Source organism: Propithecus coquereli, unplaced genomic scaffold (assembly GCF_000956105.1).
Source record: "Propithecus coquereli isolate 6110/MARCELLA unplaced genomic scaffold, Pcoq_1.0 Scaffold238, whole genome shotgun sequence".
NCBI classification, from domain to species: domain Eukaryota; kingdom Metazoa; phylum Chordata; class Mammalia; order Primates; family Indriidae; genus Propithecus; species Propithecus coquereli.
The window spans coordinates 1,786,741-1,807,299 of NW_012147930.1; the positions used below are offsets into that span (position 1 = coordinate 1,786,741).

General features: G+C 41.2%; 1 protein-coding gene across 1 annotated transcript in view; it reads right to left on the reverse strand.

The window, feature by feature from the left end:
* CSMD1 (CUB and Sushi multiple domains 1) overlaps positions 1-20,559 on the reverse strand; it is a 1,519,798-nt gene that overhangs the window by 352,874 nt on the left and 1,146,365 nt on the right. Inside the window, 1 exon segment of the mRNA XM_012645868.1 lies at positions 18,829-18,946. Within this exon segment, the coding sequence (XP_012501322.1) occupies positions 18,829-18,946 (118 nt within the window).

Sequence of the window (20,559 nt, forward strand, 5' to 3'; positions counted from 1 at the left end):
CAGTACGTATGACAGTGCTGGGCATGTAACAGGAGGGCTACACATACGTATTACATGGATGAAATCCATGAAGATTCTCATTTTGCACATGCAAGAAAAGGATTACCCAGAGGTTATGCAACTTGCTCGCGAGTTGAGCTGAGACCCAGCTCTGCGCAGCTCTCAATCCCAGCACCCCTCACTGCTGGGTGATCTTGTCACGCACCAAGAACAAGAAAAAGTGCTGGATTGTGACATTTAGAATGAAATATACATAACCCATTAAAAGATAGGAATCTCTGGCCATTTCTTTATTACAAAAAAAAATGAAAAAGAAAGAAAATACCTACAAAAAAGAAGGAAAACTCAGGATGTGTTAATCTACCATGGAAATCCAGTAGACAATTTCCCTCAGCCAAATGAACTTGGAAAAGGATCTCCTGTAATTCAGACGCAAATGCTTCACGAATAGACCACGACTTTTCTGTGTCTGGTAAATTGTTCCTAGACTGAGAAACAATCTCCTGAGTCCTGCTTGCGTATGCATCTCCGATAGAACAGGCTGGTGCGTGGTAATTGCTGCTGTGTGCGGCGCACTGCGTGCTCTTGTTTGCTCGTAAGTGGTCTTTTCTGCGATCTGAGTTGTTTGTAGATTTGTTTGCCTCAGAGTTTTCATATTTGGAAATTAAGCTGAATTCCATGTAGCAAAATGACAGTTTAGTCTTAGGGGGAAAAAAAGCCTTATTCCAATGTTTCGGGCTTATTAAACTGTGAATTTTAACCAACACCTCCTGATTTAACTTATATCCAAAGCAACATTCTCATTTGGCAGAGACTTAATTAAATCCGGTGCTAATGCTTCTTTTTACAGATATCTGGAACTCCTGCGTCACAATAGGGCCACATACAGAATTGCCTTTAAAATCAAGTACGGCTTCACGGCATTTCTTAAAAATGGAAATTTGTTGCTAATCATCTACTCCCACATACGTGCACACGTATTATTTATTTTACTTTGCCCCATATCCATTAAAAAAATTCAACACGGACTCATATTTCCTAGGGAAATCCGTTTTAAGTTGTATTGGTCCAAGACATCTCAAAACAGGTCCTGGTTGACGTTAATATTGATATCACCCCTAACTAATAAATATTTGTCAAATACTGTCCTAAATTCTTCATTACTCTATTTCATCCCTGTCTTCACATCTGGGAAGCTAACCATTCATTCACGATTTTGGTTCACAAATGTTTTGAGCACCGCTCTGCTCCAGGTGCTAGGATGGAACACACGTCAGCGAACAAAACGGACGCTGGCTGCGTCCCTGCTCACGGCCTGATGCGAGCCCGGAGGCGGGAAACCGTCAGCCACTCCGTGGCGCGTCCGACAGTCGCGGGGACTGGGGGGCGCATCAGGCAGGGTGGTGGGCAGGAAGGAGGGGGTTTGCACGAGCAGGCGAGGCCTCGGGGACAGTGGGCGGCCCAGACTGCAGGACGCGGCAAGGACAGTTCTGACCCGGGCTCCCCCGTCTCACTGTGGTTCTCAGGAACAACCGTAGGGTGTGCTAGGGATGTGGTGTTTCGAGATGGCAGGGCAGATGGAGCTGTGGGGCGCTGTTCCAGTCTCCCCCTGGAAATAGGTTGTCCTCAACCCTTTAGCCCAGTGAGATCCATCCCCCTGGGGTAGAAAACCCGGGGAGGGGCTGCATTCTCCCTCCCTCAGCTGCGGTGCAAGTGGACACACACAGTGTGACTCCATCCTCCTGGCACGTGTGTGTCTTTATTTATATATTTATGTGTATATAAATTATTATTGATTTATTATTAATTATAATCATTAAATTTAATTATTAAATAATTATTAAGTATATTAAATATTTATATATTTATATATACTTAAATCATCTCAATAAGTTACTGTCTTATAAATTTGGATCAAAAGCTTCATATATCAGATAAGCTTCCTTTCTGATTACAATAAGATAGTCTTAGATTTTTTGCGATCCAATATGCAGACATATACTGGCCTTTAGAAAGTTAGAATTTATTTTTCTATAGAATCACCAATTAACTACGGCTAGGTTCCCTGGCTAGTCCTATAAGATATTTCAATTCACAACTGACTTACTGGTGTATATTAGGATCCTGTAATATTCCTTCCCACCCTTTCCAGCGTGCATGCGTGTTTCCTCTTTAACACGTGGCCCCCAGTTCTGACTGGGAAAGCCTCAAGGTAAGCAAGGCAAGTTCTACTGAAAGCTCCCCCATATATGCCCCTGTTCACTTATCAACAGGGAGTCTGATTTCTAATTGAGCAGCTCAGTAGATGCGGAAAGGAACGATCAGCGGAATTCCGCCATCTGTGGGTGGAAAGTGGGAAGTCTTCTGGGCAGGGTCTTCCCAACCTCCAGAGGAAGAGGCAGGAGCTCTGTCCCACAGAGAAAGTGGGCGGCATGAACATATCCTACTAGCTGACTCTCATGTTGTACAAAGCCGCTCAGGTACACACAGTGAAGGACATTTCTGTAGGAATTCTCTCTCTTGTACTCTTGCCTGTAACATCCTATTAATTTTATCCCCTGAATCTCTCATGTCAGTACCTTCCTTTTCATCCTGACTGAATTCATTGGAATTATTAACAAATCTTGCTTGGACTACCTTGATACCAAGGCTCTTTAGACTGGAGTTCCACAGGAGGTGGCTCGTGGTTCTGGGAGAGACTGTGATTAAAAAATAAATGAACTTTGTCTTCTGAAAGTCACCTGCCCTCGGGAAGCTAACGGTCACCGTGATGGAACGTGGCGGAGAAGCCCCAGTAGCTACGTTGCCGGGGGCGTCCGGCACCCGGGTGAGCGCATGGTCAGACTGTTCATTCAGTTCTGTCCATTCTCTGTTTTTCACACAGACTGGGAGCCTGTTGATAAACGCTGAGAGCCACACTGATGGGTCCCCTTTCTTCCTGAATTACCTCCTCAACCTTCCCTTCACACGTCACCAAATGGCTGACAAAAGTAAATAAGCGATACTTTGCAATAAAATATTAAAACAAAAGTTTCATTTTAAGAAAGAATTTTCATGCACCACCACTCAGCTGGCTTCCTGACAGCCATTGCTGTATGGGCTTCAAAAATGCAAACATAAATCTGCAAAATTTTGCAGATTTCCATGTACACAATATTGAGAAGTTCTTATATCTTCACCGTCTGTTCACTTAGTGATAGACAATGCTCTCTGTTTTACACGTTTTCAGCATTCGTGACGTGCACACACATCTGAGCATCCAAGGCAAGTATCTACAAAGGAGCAGTGAAATGGAAGAGGGGTTTTCCAGGCATGGTCTACAGGCAATTCTGGTGAATGAATGATAACGAATTATAATGTTTTGTGTCATTTCACTGCACTAATGCAACTCAGAATACAAAGGAATTTTGTCTTTATGCCGAAGGCCACTTATCACGGGTTTTCCACGGGCGGTAATCCAAGTGGCAAACAACTTACAGACACCGACTTTGGCAAAATTGAAGATACTTAACTGCAAAACACAGCTATTTCACGAGTAACGGTGTCGATTATTTTAAAGGGCTGTTGGAATCTCAAATAGAGTCAAGCTTTCGTTGGAAAAAAAAAAAAAAAGAACAGTCACATTCTGTGAAAAAGCTTAGTAAGCAAGTTGTTTAGTAGCAGGATTTAGTGGCCAGAAAAGGCAAACAGTTGGTGCAAACTTAGTAAAGCAGTAAAATCGTGGTGAACGTATAGGGAGAATCCAAGATGCGGTAGGAGAAGTGGGAAGTGGATGACACATCCCGTGATACCGAGTGGAGTTTCTATAAGCAACTAAAATAACAGCTTCTCCTCCAAGTTAGCAGTCCCTAGTAATGAATGTAAGGGGTAGTGAAATTCAGGAAAATCTGTTTTGCTGTGCAGAGGTGTCTCAAACAAGCAAAGGCCATGATGTATTTAATGTTTTTGTTCATTTCCGGTGATGAAATCTCCACCTTAGAGAAACTGTATGAGCATCTATGCAGACGGTGCCCATCAACTGGTGGCCTCCCAAGAGGTTTTGCCTCCATTGTCAAAAAAAAAAGAAGAAAAAAATCCTGATGTTATCACAAGACACTGTTTTCTTCATAGTAAGGTGCTATGGTCCAAAGTTTTGGAAAATGCTACAGAGATAATTAACTTTATGAAACAAAGACGAGTCCACTTAAGAATGTTTAAAGATACTGTAAAAGGCTCGACATGTCTTCCGTAAACCTGGGAATTACTGAAAATGACAAAGAGCTGCAGAAATTAGACTGGACAGTCATTTTTCATTACACGAATTCTTCAAACGTGATTCTGCAGCTCCCGGAGAAAATCATTTACCTCAAACGATGTTATTATTGAATTTACAGGGAAGTTGAAATGTTGGAAAACCACGTGCAAAGGGCCATTGTGAGATGTTCTCACCGCTGCTTGGGTTAGGAGTGAGGAAGAATATCGAAGGTCCAGGTCATTTTGAAAACCTCCTGGAAGACAGGCAGGACGAAACCGAAGAGCATCCCTGCCCCCGCCCGCCCATTCACAGGCTTGGGGGCTGGAGAGGAAGCCTCTCTCCGAATCTGCCCTTCAGCAGGAGAACCTGACCTTGACGGGAACCGGCGCTCTGAGCTGCAGTCTGGTCACACGCTCACAGTTGGCACGCACGTGTGCTCCTGGGCAAGTTCCAGGTGTGGCACAGAAGAGTGCCCCGCCACGCACAAGATGGCGGCAGGCTACAGCTGGACTTCCTGCACGCGTGAGCAAGCCTCCCGTGTTACATGCACCGAGAGCAAAGACGGGAACTCTCATTTCAGTAGAAAATGAAATGAACATGTGCTTATCTCAATTTCAAACTGAGAATGTAAAATTCACGCAGCCAAAAGTAAAAAAAAAAAAAAAAAGTGCAGTTTTCACATCTAAGAGATAAAATTGATTTAGTAGTTGTAGTTTTCAACACACCACTTCTTATGCCTATACAGGTTTTTAAAAAAGATCATTAGGTCAACAATAGTCTATAATATTTTTCAATTGCTGGGCATATATGCATGTCTGATCATGTCACTCAATAGAAAATATTTTTCCAAAGTCTTGTATAAAATTGTAGTTTAAACTTTATTTTTATTTATATGGAGTTATTGTTCACATAGATACTTTACTATTTCACATTGTTAATAAACTGGGGTTTTTAAGTAAAATTAATTTAAACAGATTTACAAACTTTTTAGTGGTTAAATCTACTAAGCCTACCTGTATAAAAACTAAATCCCATTTTGGCTTCAATCAGTAATCTAATAGAAATGTATTGTGTTTGTCTTGAGGGTCTTCAAAATTTATGAAAAGAAAATGATTAATTTCAAGAAATGTAAATAATGCTTTTATTTTTTAAAAAGGAAATTAGGCTAAGAAGATTTTTTTGTTTGTCATAAAGTAGAAATTTGTGACAGGACTTCAACCTATTTGGACATGGATTTTGAAAAGTAAAATTTTAAATTAAAAAAAAAGGAAATGAGTTTATAACCTTTTAAAAAGGAAATTAGGCTAAGAAGATTTTTTTGTTTGTCATAAAGTAGAAATTTGTGACAGGACTTCAACCTATTTGGATATGGATTTTGAAAAGTAAAATTTTAAATTAAAAAAAAAGGAAATGAGTTTATAACCTTTGTGGAGAGGGAGAACTACGTCTCAAAATAGGTAAATATTTTGGTCAAAATAAATAGATCTTTAGAGAAAATATTTAACTTCCACATCTGGATGGACTTAAAATCTCCTCTGAAGCTTTTGTATAATCGTAGCTCATTTTCTTTAATCCCACAAGACAAACTTGCTTCACATATATGTTTAAACTATATATGTAGGTACATACACACTTGCTTCACATAACTTTTGATTTAAATGTAAGGGTTTTGTAAAAAAAAAGTGCCAGTCATAATTTGAATTTTCTCTTCATTTTGCATTTGTTTAATTATGCATGTAGTTATATAGATAAGGTAGATGTATAGTGATAGTTATAAGATACACATACTTTGGTGCCAGATGTTTTTTCACGAAATACATATAGTTGAGCATTTTAATCATATTGTTTGGGGTCCTGCAAGTCAGCCAGAGGTGATATTGAAACAGGTTACACAAAGCAAATATTTGTGTAGATCATGTTCTCCCGATGTTAAATGAGAGACTATTAAAACTTGTGATTTTAATGCTGCCCAAGGACAAGGCAAGTTAGGAGTAGAGGTAGTGAACAGTTTAAGCTCTAGAAATTTTTACGTCTGTGTTATCCAATATACACACTTACTGCATAAGATGCCTCACAATACCCTACAGCACAAGACACAGAAACTATTCAGGATCATAAATATCCTACGTGGGTTTTAGAAACATGGAAGTTTAGTTAAGAACACTTCTGGTTGTTACGCTGGAATGTAGACGTGGTCCTGTGGGATGATATAATTGGTTCGGTCCATTAGCAGAAATTGTGAAACGAAATACAAACTTTTTCCACACACACGAAAACCCTTAAAAAGCCTGTTACAAATGGGGAAGTTCAAGATCACTCTGCTGATGTTGGGGCTGCCACGAAAACACTGGAGTGGGTGCTGCCTGTGTCTCCTATTAATGAGAAGGATGGTAATCGCATTTCCACACTGAAAGCATCTTGGAAAGAAAGGTGTGACTTAAGGTTTCACTTCTCCTCCCTCAGGGCTTCATTCAGGTTCAAGTACAGCCTCTCAGAATCTGACCACAGGAGGACTGCCAAGGGGGCAGAAACTAGGGGGCTCCCTGCTGCTCCCTCCACTGGGCAGGGGCCTGTACCCCTGTAGACAGCCATCAGCACAGGTCACCCTTCGCAGGAAACCAGGAAGAACAATTACCACGTCATTACTACAGTCTTTCAAATACACAGGTCACAGCAACACTTAGAGCATCGCTAAGACAAGCAGAACCAGGCGCCCAGACCTTCGGAGCACTCTCTGGGTGTATCCGCACACGGTGGAGACCACTGGCTCAGGGGCACCATCAAAAATACCAAACAGGCAGGTGCGACGCAACTCAACACATGGCGCCAACTGCACTCACAATATGACCCACAACTGAGCTTCACAGTGACAAATCCACTTTTTGTGTATTCTATTTGATAGGTGGTTCCATGAAAATAATGTTTTCTTTCTCTAGATACATATAAGTCCAATATATTTGGACATTTTTAGGACCTAAATAATAAGTGCATTTGTGGGATTAGTGGCTTGGAGATAGCTATATATATTTTTCACGAAAGAATTTAAATGAAGGCACTCCATCCCTGCCTCCCTAGTGAGGCAAAACAATCCAAGCTTGGCCACTATTGCAGTTATTTGTTTATTATCATTTATTGGCCCTTGCTGTTTGTCCAACATCTTGCACAGGACTGGAAATTCAGAGATGTTTTGGACAAAGGCTTGCTTGAGAAGATGCATTCGAATCTGGGATTCCTAAGATGTGCCATTATGTTATTTATGCACCATTAAGAAACAAACAAAAGCTCTTTAAAAAAAAACCCAAAAGACACAATGTTTAATTTCATATCTGAGCAAGTCATGAACTGGCCCCACCAGCCTCTTCCTGCTCTGGGATTTCCTTCTTCTGATTCGAGGCACTTGGCCCTACCTCCCGGCTTCAGCGGAAATGCCTGGAGTGTGGAGATGATCTGTCCACAATTATCTCAGTAGCAAAACACAGCACAGTTTCCTCTACTTGTGAACATTTCCCCCTCGGTCCCTTAATAGGGTGACAGAGGTCCTGGTTTGCCTGGGACTGGTATAGTTTCTGGTTGTTTCCAGCTTAATGATAAATAGCATTACCCTTTACTCCAAAAGAGTTTTGGCTCAGATAATAAGTTACATGGCCAACCTACTACATAAATACCTCGTTGGATTGCAAGAAAATGTAGAATTTCTGCCATTTTTCCGAGGATGAATATGGCTTCAATAAGGCCCTGAGTTCACTCTGCTGCCCTGCGTTGTTTGTGACGTGATGAGCACAGGACAGAGACCCCGGGCCTGAGAGCAGCTAGTACCGTGCAACTGGCGGGTGGGACGGAGGAACAGACGGCAAGAAGTGAGGTTGCAGCAGTGGTTGGACGACCCGACACGAAAGATGGATCTCATGGAAAGGAACAACATACAGAAGTACTGGGATATTACACTGAAGAATAATAGTCATATTTTAACTTCAGTATCGATACTGTTAAAATGCAGGTATGCACACACTGTGGTAGGGGCTTCCAGGAGCTCAATTTTAGCACACGATAAATATTTGGGGAATAAGTATCAAAATTTTGAATGGGCAAAAATGTGACTATAATTGCAACTCAAAGAGGGTATCCTACTGAAATAATTGGCCAAAGGTAAGAACATGAGGATACCTGTGAGATCATTGTGATTTCGAAGACCAGGTACAGTCTAAACATCTGTGCAGAGGAGTAAATGGATAAAAAGAAAAGCTACGCAGCTGTTAAAAAGAATAAAGTATATCTGGGTCAATTTGCATTATATCATAAAGTGACAAAGCAATTGTCAAACTGTTGAACATTATCTAAAATTGAAGGATGCCGTTAAGAAGAATGAGGAAGAGGAGGAGGAACAGAGGAAGGAAACAAAGAATTGGGTTTTCATGCTCACAAACACGGAGATACAAGCCCTAAAAATAGATACCAATGATCATAATCATTGATTATCTTGAGATTTAAACATCTCAAGATCTTCATGTTTTGCTTTATATTTAACTATATTATATCATTTTTAAGATAGTGACTACATATTACTTTTATTTTTACATGCATAAAGGTAATTTACATTTTTGGAAAGGGCATTTCTGATTTCCTGGGGAAGATAAATTAGAAAGGTGGGGAGTGGAGAGAGACAGACAGCCAAGAGGAATTAGAACAGCAAGTGGTGGTTGTTTCTGGATCTGTTCATTTGAACGGGAACCCCAGAGATGTCCAGGAACCATTTGAATTGTGGTCCTGGGTTCACAAATGTTGATGAGGTACCTGCTCATTGTAAAGCAGAGAAAAGAGCCCCCAGAGTGACGGGCTGCGAAGACGTTCAAAGTAGAAAGGGGAAATCATGAGGTCATAATAATTACAGAAGTAGTGATATTAACGACCTAGACGTATTTCCATAGACGTTGGTTCTTCTGACTAACACAGAAATATCACACGTTCATGTACCTATTATTATCATTGCTGTGATTATTGGGGAGAGGAAGAAACTGAAAGAGAAATAAAATGTCTTTCCCAAGACCAGTCACAAAATGGGCAAAGTCAAGGCTGGAACTTCAGATCTGGTTCCCTTACACAATGTCTGTGCCCTAGGAGACACCCAGACACCAGAAGCACATGTTTGGGAAAAGGTGGTTCCTCCAAGGGTTGTACGGGTGGGAGAGGAAGGAGGGAGGGGAGGCAGGTGCGGAAGAGGACTAGCTGGCGGGGACATGCTGACAACTAACTAGATGTTTCTACTGCCTTTAAGTGTCTTCATGGCATCTGCGAATCTCTCTTACCATATATCTCGATGGAAATCAGTGGAACCCGTTGTCCTTAGCAGGCCTTCAGGAGAACTCTTTGTTATATGTCTCCTTAATTTGACTTTATCCAGTTAGAGAAATGCATTTCATTAGACAGCAGCTTAGGGTAAAGAGTCTTTTGTAGGATTTTATCACCAATTTTCTGATTGAGTCTTATGGCGAGTATTTACTTGCAAATCATGGAAGCTTTGACTTGCATTAGGATTCACGGACCACTCCAATGGCAGTGAAGATTACGCCGACCACCACTGTTTCAACAATACCGGTAAAGGTAGGCTCCGGGGAAAGGGACAAGACCACAGGGTGCCCCAGTAAGATGGGGCCGTCATTCCACGGAAAGATAAACTGATGACCGGGGCTTCTAGAGGGGAGACCGCACGTTACCCGGGAGCCGGGGTGCTTGTGCACCTGTTGGAGTTCACCGTGTCAGCCACGCCCTGCGCTTCATGAGAGCAGAGCCCCATTTTACTCATTTTTGCTATCACTTAAGAGTAAAAATTCAGTAAATTTTTATAGATGGGTATAATAATACGAACAAAGGGAAAACTAAGCCACAGAGGGAAAAAGCTTCTATAAATAATAGAGCAGGTGTGGGGAAAGACAGAAAGTGAGATGTTAAAATAGTGATTTACTGTGAGAGATTTGCATCATATTTGTTAAAGGGAGTAGAGTAGTATGGGGACTATGAAACGGCAATCGATCGCTAAATATCAGAACCTTGGAAGACTTGGGAGCCCCTCCTGCCGCCCTCTGGCGCTGTTCATGGGATGCACACATGTGAGCCTGCACACACACAGTCAGGGCGAACACAGGTGAGATCCACGGCAACCCGAAAGTTAGTTAAGCCAACATGGCGAGATAGATCTAAAGTCCCTCGCTTCAGTTCCCCGTATATGCTTATTCTTTAAGTCGGTAAAATTTTATTTCTAGAAATTTGCAGGAAGGTAAATGCCCTGAATCTGTGAGAAGATTCATCAACCAGGAAGTTAATACACTATTATTGTTAATAATGAAAAATTATACCAGACCTATATGCTAAACTATAGTGATTGGTTAAAAAGCAAGAAATCCATTTTGTAAACTATTTGTTTTAGAAAGTGAATTTTATCAGCAGAGAATAATGTTGACAGCATCCAATTAAGTCACAAAGAGCAAGTGATGTAACAGCGTTTGAGTGTGATCTCGCCTGTTGCTAGATGAGGATCTGTGTGCATGGAAACAGGAGGCCACCTACTAAACACAGCTAGCAATGACCTCTGGGTGGCAGGGGTTGTAGATGGTTGCATTTTTTCTTTATTTTATATTATAAATATGTCTAAATATTCTCAAGATCTACCATATTTTATTGTCCTGACTTATTTGTCCCATTTGAATATATTTAGTTGGGTTAATGGTTTGTTTTCTATATCTTCCTTCTTAAGCGGCATCTCCAGGCAAGCAGGGATTTTAGCGGCTTCGTTTATCAATTCCTTCTCAATTTTCTAAGAGTCTGTAGTTCAAAAAATTGCTGAATGAGCAAGTTTTTTGTTTCTTTTTTGCTGCTTAGATAGTTACTATTGCATTTAAGTAAGAAAAGCAATAATTACAACAGAAAATGTGCAGAGGGATTAGTCTTTCTAGACATGCTGTCTTTCCATCGTGTGTGTGTGTGTGTGTGTGTGTGTGTGTGTGTGTCTGTATAATTCACGTTTGAAAGCAAATCAAAAGCAAGGACCTTATTTCTAAGTGTCTTTTACTTCTCGGTACTAAGAAGAGATGATAAGTTAAAATAAATAAATTTGGTTCAAGAAGTTAAGAATCGGGGTGTTACGAGAAAACCAATTTAGCGGAAAGGAGGGACCGTGGGAAGGTGATGGCAGAGGCTTGAGGGGGAAGCAGTCGCCAAAGCCACACCCAGTTCAGGAGAAAGCGGCAACCACGAAGCAGATAATGGAGAGGACGTGGCAGCGAGGGGCCGGCACACGGAGATGAGCATACTGGAGAGTTGGCAAGGACGCAGCAGCGAATCGATAACATAGGATTGATGACAACGGCCAAGAAGAACCGAGGGGACATTGCTGACGTGCGAGGGGAGAGAGTTGGCCCGGCGTCGACTTCCCCCTCAGCACGGGCGGGAAGTGAACAGGGCAGTCAAACAGGTTTCACTGCGGCTTCTGGGCTGGAAAAATGTCTGTTTGAAATGGCAAGAGTGCTCGACACTGAGTTCTAAGAGAGGATCACGTGTCTAATCTCTGCTCCAGCTTTCTGTAAACCCCCAACAGGTAAATAAAGTCTGCCGAGCTACGTCTACTCCAAGTGCATTTCGAATTCCTTTGACTATTCCACATAACATAAATGTCTACTCTAACTTTAAAGTAATTTGATAATAAGTAAGTGGACACGGTTAACACCCAAAGGAAATGCAATGGCACCAGGACTGAACGTAGTTGAGTAGCTGGCCCACCCCAGACACCGTTCCAGGGCGCCTGGCCAACCAGCCTCGTTCCCGCATGACACTCACGTGTTCATCCCTGGCTGTCCCATCCTCCCCCTCCCTTGCTCCACAAAGGATGTGAGCATCTGCTGAAAATGCCTGTGATGCACGTCGTCTGGCATCAGCTCAAACTCCCAGTCCTATTTCCCAAGCAACTCATCTTGCAACCGCAGGAAAGGAGGGTAATGTTCCCCTCCCACCTGTGCTGGAAGCCCAGCCTGGCTCCACGCTCCCTGCCCCCACTCAGCCCCCTGCTCAGCCCTCCGGCACCTTCCCTGTGTTAGGGGATCCTGTTTCCCCTGCGCAGAATTGGGTTGGTTCTCTCCACACCATGTGTGCCTCGTGCCCCCAGATCTTCCCCAGGGGAAGCCAGAGACTGAAACACACCAAGGAATGTAGGAGCATCCAGTGTCTCTGGGGGAAACTCGCCTGATATTTTAGAAAAACTGACTCTGACAGGTGACAGCTAAGAGTGACGATAAGAATTATATGTCTCTGAGTATTTATTTCCTTAGTATCTTTTAAACCAATTTTATAATTTCCAGTCTATAAAATGTATGATGGACTATCTGGAGATTATATGAAAGTGTTCATGATGGTTACATAGTGCTGGTATTCACTTGCCTCACAAAACAATTTTCTGAATTTTTGAGCATTTATTTCCATAACCAAAATGTCAAATGTTTTATTTCACTTAGCAAAGCACCCTCTAGATTTATCCATGTTGTCACAAATGGCAAGATTTCCCTTTTTGTGGCTGAATAATATTCTATTTTTATATACACTGCATCTTCAGTAGCTACACTTTTTATTTGTCAATTATACCTCAGTAAAGCTAGAAGAAAGCAGAAGAAAAATAAACAAAAATGTACTAATGTTTTAAACTGTTTAAATCCTGAAAAAGTTTTTAACGAGCTTTAATACCAACAAAACACTCTTGCAGAAGCTCACATTAGAATCAGGTACTGAAATCCTACCATCACAGAATGTATTTAAAATGCATATACATGTATGTATGTATTTGAAGTCTATGCAATAGAAATTTTGAACTTGGATCACACACACCTCTCATTCTAGCCGATATTTATACATATGTGTATATGTGAGTTTGTATGTATACATTTATGTATGCACAAATATAACACACATGCATATACACAAACATATATACATAAATAAAAATATTCAGCAGAAGGCTGGTCTTTCATGATATATTTAATCTTTTCAATGAAGAGCCCAGGGATGAATTTGGAGAATATTTACCTTTTAGTTCCTATAACGTATATCTCAGCAATATATTGATATATTACTTTTTCAAGAATGTGATCACAGGATTCATCAAGGGTTTATCTGAAAATAGCTGGATTGTTGAATGTACTTATAATGAAATACATCTAGAAATACCTTATTACGGTATTCAGTTTTATTGACTTTGTACCAGAATACCATGGAAGGCATGTTTATAAGTCTGCTTCTCCACTAAATGAATATTAGTGAGAAACCAATTATTTTATAGTTTCCTACATAGGACATGCTACACAGTAGGTTCTCCAAACAGTTTTAGTTTTTTGGTGAGTATCTAATATTCAACTTGACATCGCACAAGATTATAAAATGTAATGTGCATTACTAAGAGAGACTCTAGGCTTCCTCCGTTAACCATTTCCACAAGCAATTTTTGTGTAAATATGTGGCATAAACTGACACATGGTACTTGATTATACAACCATCAAAGCAGAAATAAGACCAGGAAAGAGAATAAATCAAGAGAGGTTTTTACATTTTTCAAAAAAAGAAGAGTGTGTTGACTAATTGATAGTTGACACTGGAGATTTAGTTTTTTATTCTACCTTATTTCTTAAAAGTCTGTAGAGCAGGTCAAAGATACAAATTGAGGCGTAAAAATTCTTCTTACGCAAAATTCCCCATCAGTGCTTCTGGCAAGAGTCGTTGCGGGAAAACTTTTGCATAACTGTTCTTTTCTCTTACGCTCAATATGTGACATACCTTCATCACTGCGCACTTAATCGGGAAACCCGCTTATTTGGAATGTCTCCCAAGGAATCAAATTAAGCCTAATTATACTTAATGGCAATGGCTGCTGCTTAATTTGGATGGTAATTCTGCTTAATTGAGATGCCTTCAGGTGTCTAAGTGGTGCTCTGCCAAGGGTGCTGGTGTGTGCGAGGACGTCAGCCTGGAGTACCTGGTTCCCTCTCCGAACATTTCAAAGTACATGATGAAGAGCAAAACGCGTTCTGAAGCAACATAACTCAAGACTCCCGACATTTAGCTCGGTGATTATTGAGTGTTCAGAATCAACAAAATTTATGCAAAACATTTACAAAATCTATGTAAACATATACAAAGATGGTAGAGAAAAGTGAAACTTCTAAAACGAGAGAAGAAAAACGTTAAAACCCAAACTGCTTAAAAAATCAACATCAAAATGTCAAAGAACATATCTCATGAGCTTTAACCCATGTTAATCCACGGGAGTCTGGCAGGAGAGGAAGATGATCTGATTTGAAGCACATCATGCACAAAAGATGGATCTGGCAATAACCCCAATCTCTTTCCTTGGTGTTTTTCTTGCCTGCATGTGGTGGGACACAGCTGGTCACCCACAAACTAACCATCACCCTTTCTTCCCGCCTTCCAGATGTTTCTCTCCTCAGGGTCCCAGGGAGCAGGACCATGGGTGTTCAACTCCACAGAATTGGAAAGAAATTTGATAGACAAATTCTAGAAAATGTTTCTCCCATCTCTTGGGTGAACAAGACTCATTTCATTGAACGTGATTGTGTCTGTCACTAAAGCTGGAAGCGTTGCAGCTGTCATGAGAACTGGGTGGAAAATACCGTCTCTGCTCTGGGTCGTGGGGCAGGAAAGGATGGCAAACCCCTGAGCCTGCAACGATGTCACTGAACGACCGAATGAAAGCTGGACTCGCCCTGCCTCTGCCCTTTGGTTACGTGAAACAACGTGTCCCTAAAGACACTGGGGTTTAGTTGGCTCTCTGCCCTACAGCCAAAATCATCCTGTTGCTGCTCTGAGCAACCATTCCTTCATTTCCTTGTGGCATTGACTGGAGTGATAACAGAATAGGGAGACACAAAGAGAAATAACTGTCACAGGCAGCACGGAAGCTGGTGACCTGCTATCACAGTGCCCTGAAAGACGAGTGTAACTTCCCCAGGTCTTGGCTTCCTCCTTGCCAAGTAAGAGGCAGAGACAGTACAAACTCTAAGCTTCTCTTTAGATAGAAATTTCAATTATTCTCGTATGTGCAGGAAAGAACAAGGAGCTCAGATATGCCATAGGCACATCTTTCATGCAGAATAAATATATTTATAATTATTCATATGTAATCTGGATTTAAGTGGATTTTGAAAATATTTTAAAGATGTGAATGAAATTCCCTGAAGATTTAACTTGAAAGCCCTGTCTTCCAGATTGAAACACCATGGGTGGTCTGTTTCATGGCAAAAAAGTGTTAGTATTTTGAAACTCTTTAATGACATTTTTAGTTAGAAGATGATTTCACTATAATCAAAGCCAAATCCACCCTTCAGTGGACCTTAAGAGAAAAAATAACGCCATTCCATGGCTTTCCTTAACTCTGTTTGGTTTCCTGCCTGTCCTCATTCTAATCCCTGGTTTCATCAATAACAACACACTTGGGATCCCAAGTTTACCTTCGCCCATGACATCTGCTTGCACATACGGCAGGACCCTCAACATCATTGTGCCCAAAACCACACGCATCCCCTCCCCTCACACGGTGTTTCCGGGGGTCCTTTCCCTGGTTAAAGGTAGAGAGCATATATGACCTACTGTTCCTCACTGGAACAATGTTGAGAATCAAACACAGGCGTTGTTATTAACAGGGTAAGGACAGCAGGTATTGCCAGGACGCCCTGGGAGACCAGGACACGCGCTCACCCTCAATGCCATCCCCATTCCTCCTCTCTTTTGTCACTCACAGCACCTACTAGAGGCCAGCCACAGCGCAAAGCCACGTGGAAAACAGTGTCCAACAGGACAGTCAAGAGCCGCGGCCGTCCATCGCCCTCCCCCTGCCCTGACTGGTCACCGAGTCTTGCTGAGTCGAGACCTGGTCGACTCTGGGTGATTCCCGTCACCATGCCCTGCACCACGCCCAGGGAGCCTGCCCTGTTTCTCACTGGAGTAACGTGGCAGATTCCCACCTCCCCGGTAGGGCGTGTTTGCGCCTCCTCCATGTGAAAGGCCTGTGGGATGATGTTAAACTATGGCCAGTGCCATCTCTGTCTTGCCCTGAGTCTCCCCCCAGGCAAAACCTTGCTTGCCGGCAGCCTGGTCGTTGGGTCTTAACGGAAGGAAGAGAAGGAGAGGGAAAGAATCACACCCGTGAGTGTGGCACTGAGCCAGTTTCCCTGCGGGCACTTGGCTCCATCCTGCTGGGGACAGCTGCAGGGCTGTCAGAACACAGCTCAGACCTACTGGAGGGAGTGTCCCTGTGCCCCATCGTCCCCCCTTGCAGAAGGGACTCCTGCAGGCTTCACAGCTCTGAGCGGCAGCACCCTGGCAGCAAGCAGGAGACCGGGGGCCACTGGGCGGGGCTGGGGCTCCACAGTGGTAAAGGGGCCGGGCTGCAGCCAGAGGTGGGGTGGGAGGGTCGCGGTGCCACCTACCTGCAGGCAGCAGCTGCAGAGGGACACTGCCTGCACAGTCCCTCGCTGTGGCTTCTCTACTTTCATAAAGATGTTTTTTTCTGATAGATTCATGCAATTCTCATAGAAACACATGAGATACATAGAAGTTAACTAACATATGCCCTTGATTTAATCTAATTAATTCCTTTTAGCCATATATATATATGCACACACACTTTTTTATAACGCATCCAAGAAAAGAGTTTCTTCTACCTCTCAAATCGCAGAGGTAATGTATGTCAATATTTTATAAATGTCTCAATCAGATACTTTTGTCCCCAAACACACCTCGATCCCTGTAATATAAAATGCTGGTTTTCATCTGAACCCCCACGGAAATAGAGGTAGTCTATTCACCATTCATTCCACTCAATACCTGATATACCCGCCGAACAAACTCAATTGTTTTAGTACTTCCTTCCTGCAGATTCACTATCTAACCTTCAAATCTCTTCTAAATTCCCAGGATCGTATGATTTAACTTCCTAGAGACTAAACAGAATATTCTAATTATTTAAAAGTATGTAAATGTGGAATTTGTTTCTATTTTTCCCATGCTTGTTTATGTTACCGCTGCTCGTACTAATAACTTATAATAGGTGATGATCTTGCACTTATGTAGGCACACACACTGATTTATTAATTTTTCACAACTACCCTCTAAGGTGAATACAATTACTACCTCTTTTACAGGTGAGAAATCTAAAGCCCAGGGAAGTTAATTCACTTTCCCAAATTCATGCAACTACTAAGTGGTAGAACTGGTATCTAAAGGGCTGAGAAGAGTATAAATTTGAATAAATAAGCCATTGAATAGCATATAGGAAAAATATGGTTTGGATTAGCATAGTCGACATCCCAGAGAACAACACAGCTCTAGCATCCTGAGAAGCACATAATAAAACTTGGAGGCTTTGGACAGAGCAAAGACAGCCCAGAAATTGCTCAATCTTTAAGAAGAATGCCTACAACACCCTGAATTTTTACCCAGTTCTGTTTATTAAAGCCTATATCTTCCAATAAAACACTGGGATTTTAGAATTAAAATAAGCCAACACAAAACCAAAAGGCGTCTGTAATGAACACTTTTCTGAATCTAAAATCAGAACTTTTTTAGCCTTAAGAGAGAGCTACATAAATATGACACATATTTTAATAAAATATAAAAGCAAAGTGGTGATCATTTTAGACCCAGAACTATTGGTAATAACTCAATAACTGGCAAATAGGAGGGCTCAGTAAATTTACTGTTAGTATATATATTCCTTTTAACATTGTTTATTTTAGTGAAATCCATACCTTTAATTATTTTTTGACAGTTTTTTTTTTAAATCAAATCAATTTGAAAATGGTTCCACCTTTTTTTTCTTTTCACAGGTAGGTATCTATACTGAACTTAAAGCAAATTAAAGAAAATGCATTTTATAACCAATGAAACATGATTATGAACATGGTTTCTCAGCCTACGATTTAAAATGTAGTACCATAATTGCAAACTATGCATGCAAAACTTATAGAGAAGTAACACAGTGTTGCCCTCTTTTATTCTTCTGGGGGAAAGTACAGATTCTATTCAATGTTTTTTGATGAGAACTTGGAAAAAGTGTGGAGACATGTTAACTTTTTGGAAAGTTCATACAGCTCATGAGAAGAACATACACACAGTGTGATTTAGAAAACAGTATTTGAGAGACAGCATTCTTTGCATCTGAGTATAGCAAGAGCATTTCTAACCCTTAGCAGTGCTGTGCAGAAATACTGCAGTTCCTAAGAAAGCTTCTGATATAGCAGTTGAGACCTGAACTGAGAAAGACATAACTCACATCAAAAAGCGCTATGGCACGTGAAGGAAGAACAACAACTTAATCTCCAGAATCACTGTAGGGGCCACGCCGAGAATATTCACCTTACATTTGCATCTCAGACTGCCTTCCAATGAATGCGGGTATCTAGACACAAAATGCCAAAACGCAGCATGGACTTTTTAATTCAAACAGGAAAATGTGAGGATGCCTACCACTGGCCAGGCCTAGACAGGTGACCCTGGTGGAGTGCCAACTGCATTAGCCACACGGAGGTGAGGGCTGGAAGCCTTACCTTGTCTGGGTCGGTTGTGGTGATGACCCACACGCAGTGGGCGTTGTCTTCATACTGAACTGGGTAATTAGGGGAGGTGATGACTCCACTGGGTCCACGCAGGTTTGATCCACATGTTCTAGCTGGAAATACATAGAAACAGTATGATTTTCTACAACTTTTCATTAGTGTGGTAAAGATACAATAGTCACATGGAACTCCAAGTCAGCTATTATCTGATCATGATAAAAAGTGGTACATGAACTCAGGTTGGCAAGTGGATTCTGCTCAGCCTTTGGTATTCTTGGTTTGGTATCTGTGTTGTTGTACCAGAACACTTTCTTATATTATTTCCAAAAGCATGACCATTCACCAAATGATATAACTGATGATAGTGCCATGGATAATGTCAATATCAACGTAATCCAATTTTAATCCCGTTTCTGCCTAAAGAGAGTCTTCATGTACATTTGGTTGTACAAAGAGTCCCTATATACACTTAGTTGTACACACATGCAATAAGATTGGAGAAAGGCCCCTACAGTGGGATTTATCTATTGTTAATATATGCTGTGTGGCCTTAATAAGTAGTTTCTCCCAGCTTTGTCCTTTCAACTTCAAAGGAGGATTTTGGAAAAGATCTCCAAAGTCACTTTCAAGCTTCAGGCTCTATTCTTCAATAAACTATACCAATTTCTTTACAGCAGAATGCAAATAAGAACTTAAAATATTATTGAAAGTTTAAAGAAAGAAAATAGAAGTGGAGATTCTAAAAGGAAAAAGAAAAAATAAAATATCTTCAAGTTGAAATGAAAAACCAAGTGAAGCATAGAAATTGCGTCATCCAATATATGTGATTCTGTTTGGAATATAAAAATAATTTAATTGCTTTCCACTTGAAGAAAGGGGTTTAGTCTTTTCAAATAAATAGACAAATTTTGAAAATCTAATGTCAGCCTGGACTCTAGTCTTAACATTAATAATTTAAACTGAGTTTGAGAACGCAGAAGAAACTAATTTTAGGAGAAGGAATGAATATAAGAGAACCTCTGCTTCATTTTCCTAAGACGTCGTATCACACAAACTGAGAAAACCGTTCCCAAGGAAGGATTAATCCGTATCATAACCCACGTTCTCTTCCTCCCTCCCCCTGGCTGAGCACCTGCTCCAGGTCAGTTATCACTCCAGGGTCCTCAGCTGCAAAACCGAACAGACCAGGACCCCTGGCTTTGAAGGTCAGTCTCTGGGGGAGTAGGAGTAACCATTAAACCCAGCTTTTCCGAACTGCCGCCAGAACTAGCCAATTCTCCCTTCCATTTATAGTGATATAAGAGTAATACGAACCATGGCTATTCCTAATAATACTTCTGTTCTCTGCTGTGATTATTAATCTACTGATCTATCTTTCCTACAAGGTCTGCACTCCCGACCTTAGCAACAGCGTCTTTCCTTGGCTACCTGCGTATTCTCAGCACTGTGTATGATGCCCGTAGTCCCTGACGTGGAAAAATGGGACAAGAAGACTTTAGACAACTTTTCAATTATTTAGTACTTACTATGGAAATAATTAGCTAAAAATCGACCTACTATACACTGAAAAACATGTTAAAATTAACTTTTAAAAAATTGTCATTTACCATCCAAATGAACGAGATTTTTAAAGTAAAGATGGATAAAAAGATTATGTGGTTTTCAAAACTCGGTAGGTTCGTCATTGGTCCAAAGGTCATCTGACAGAGAACTGAGCACAAA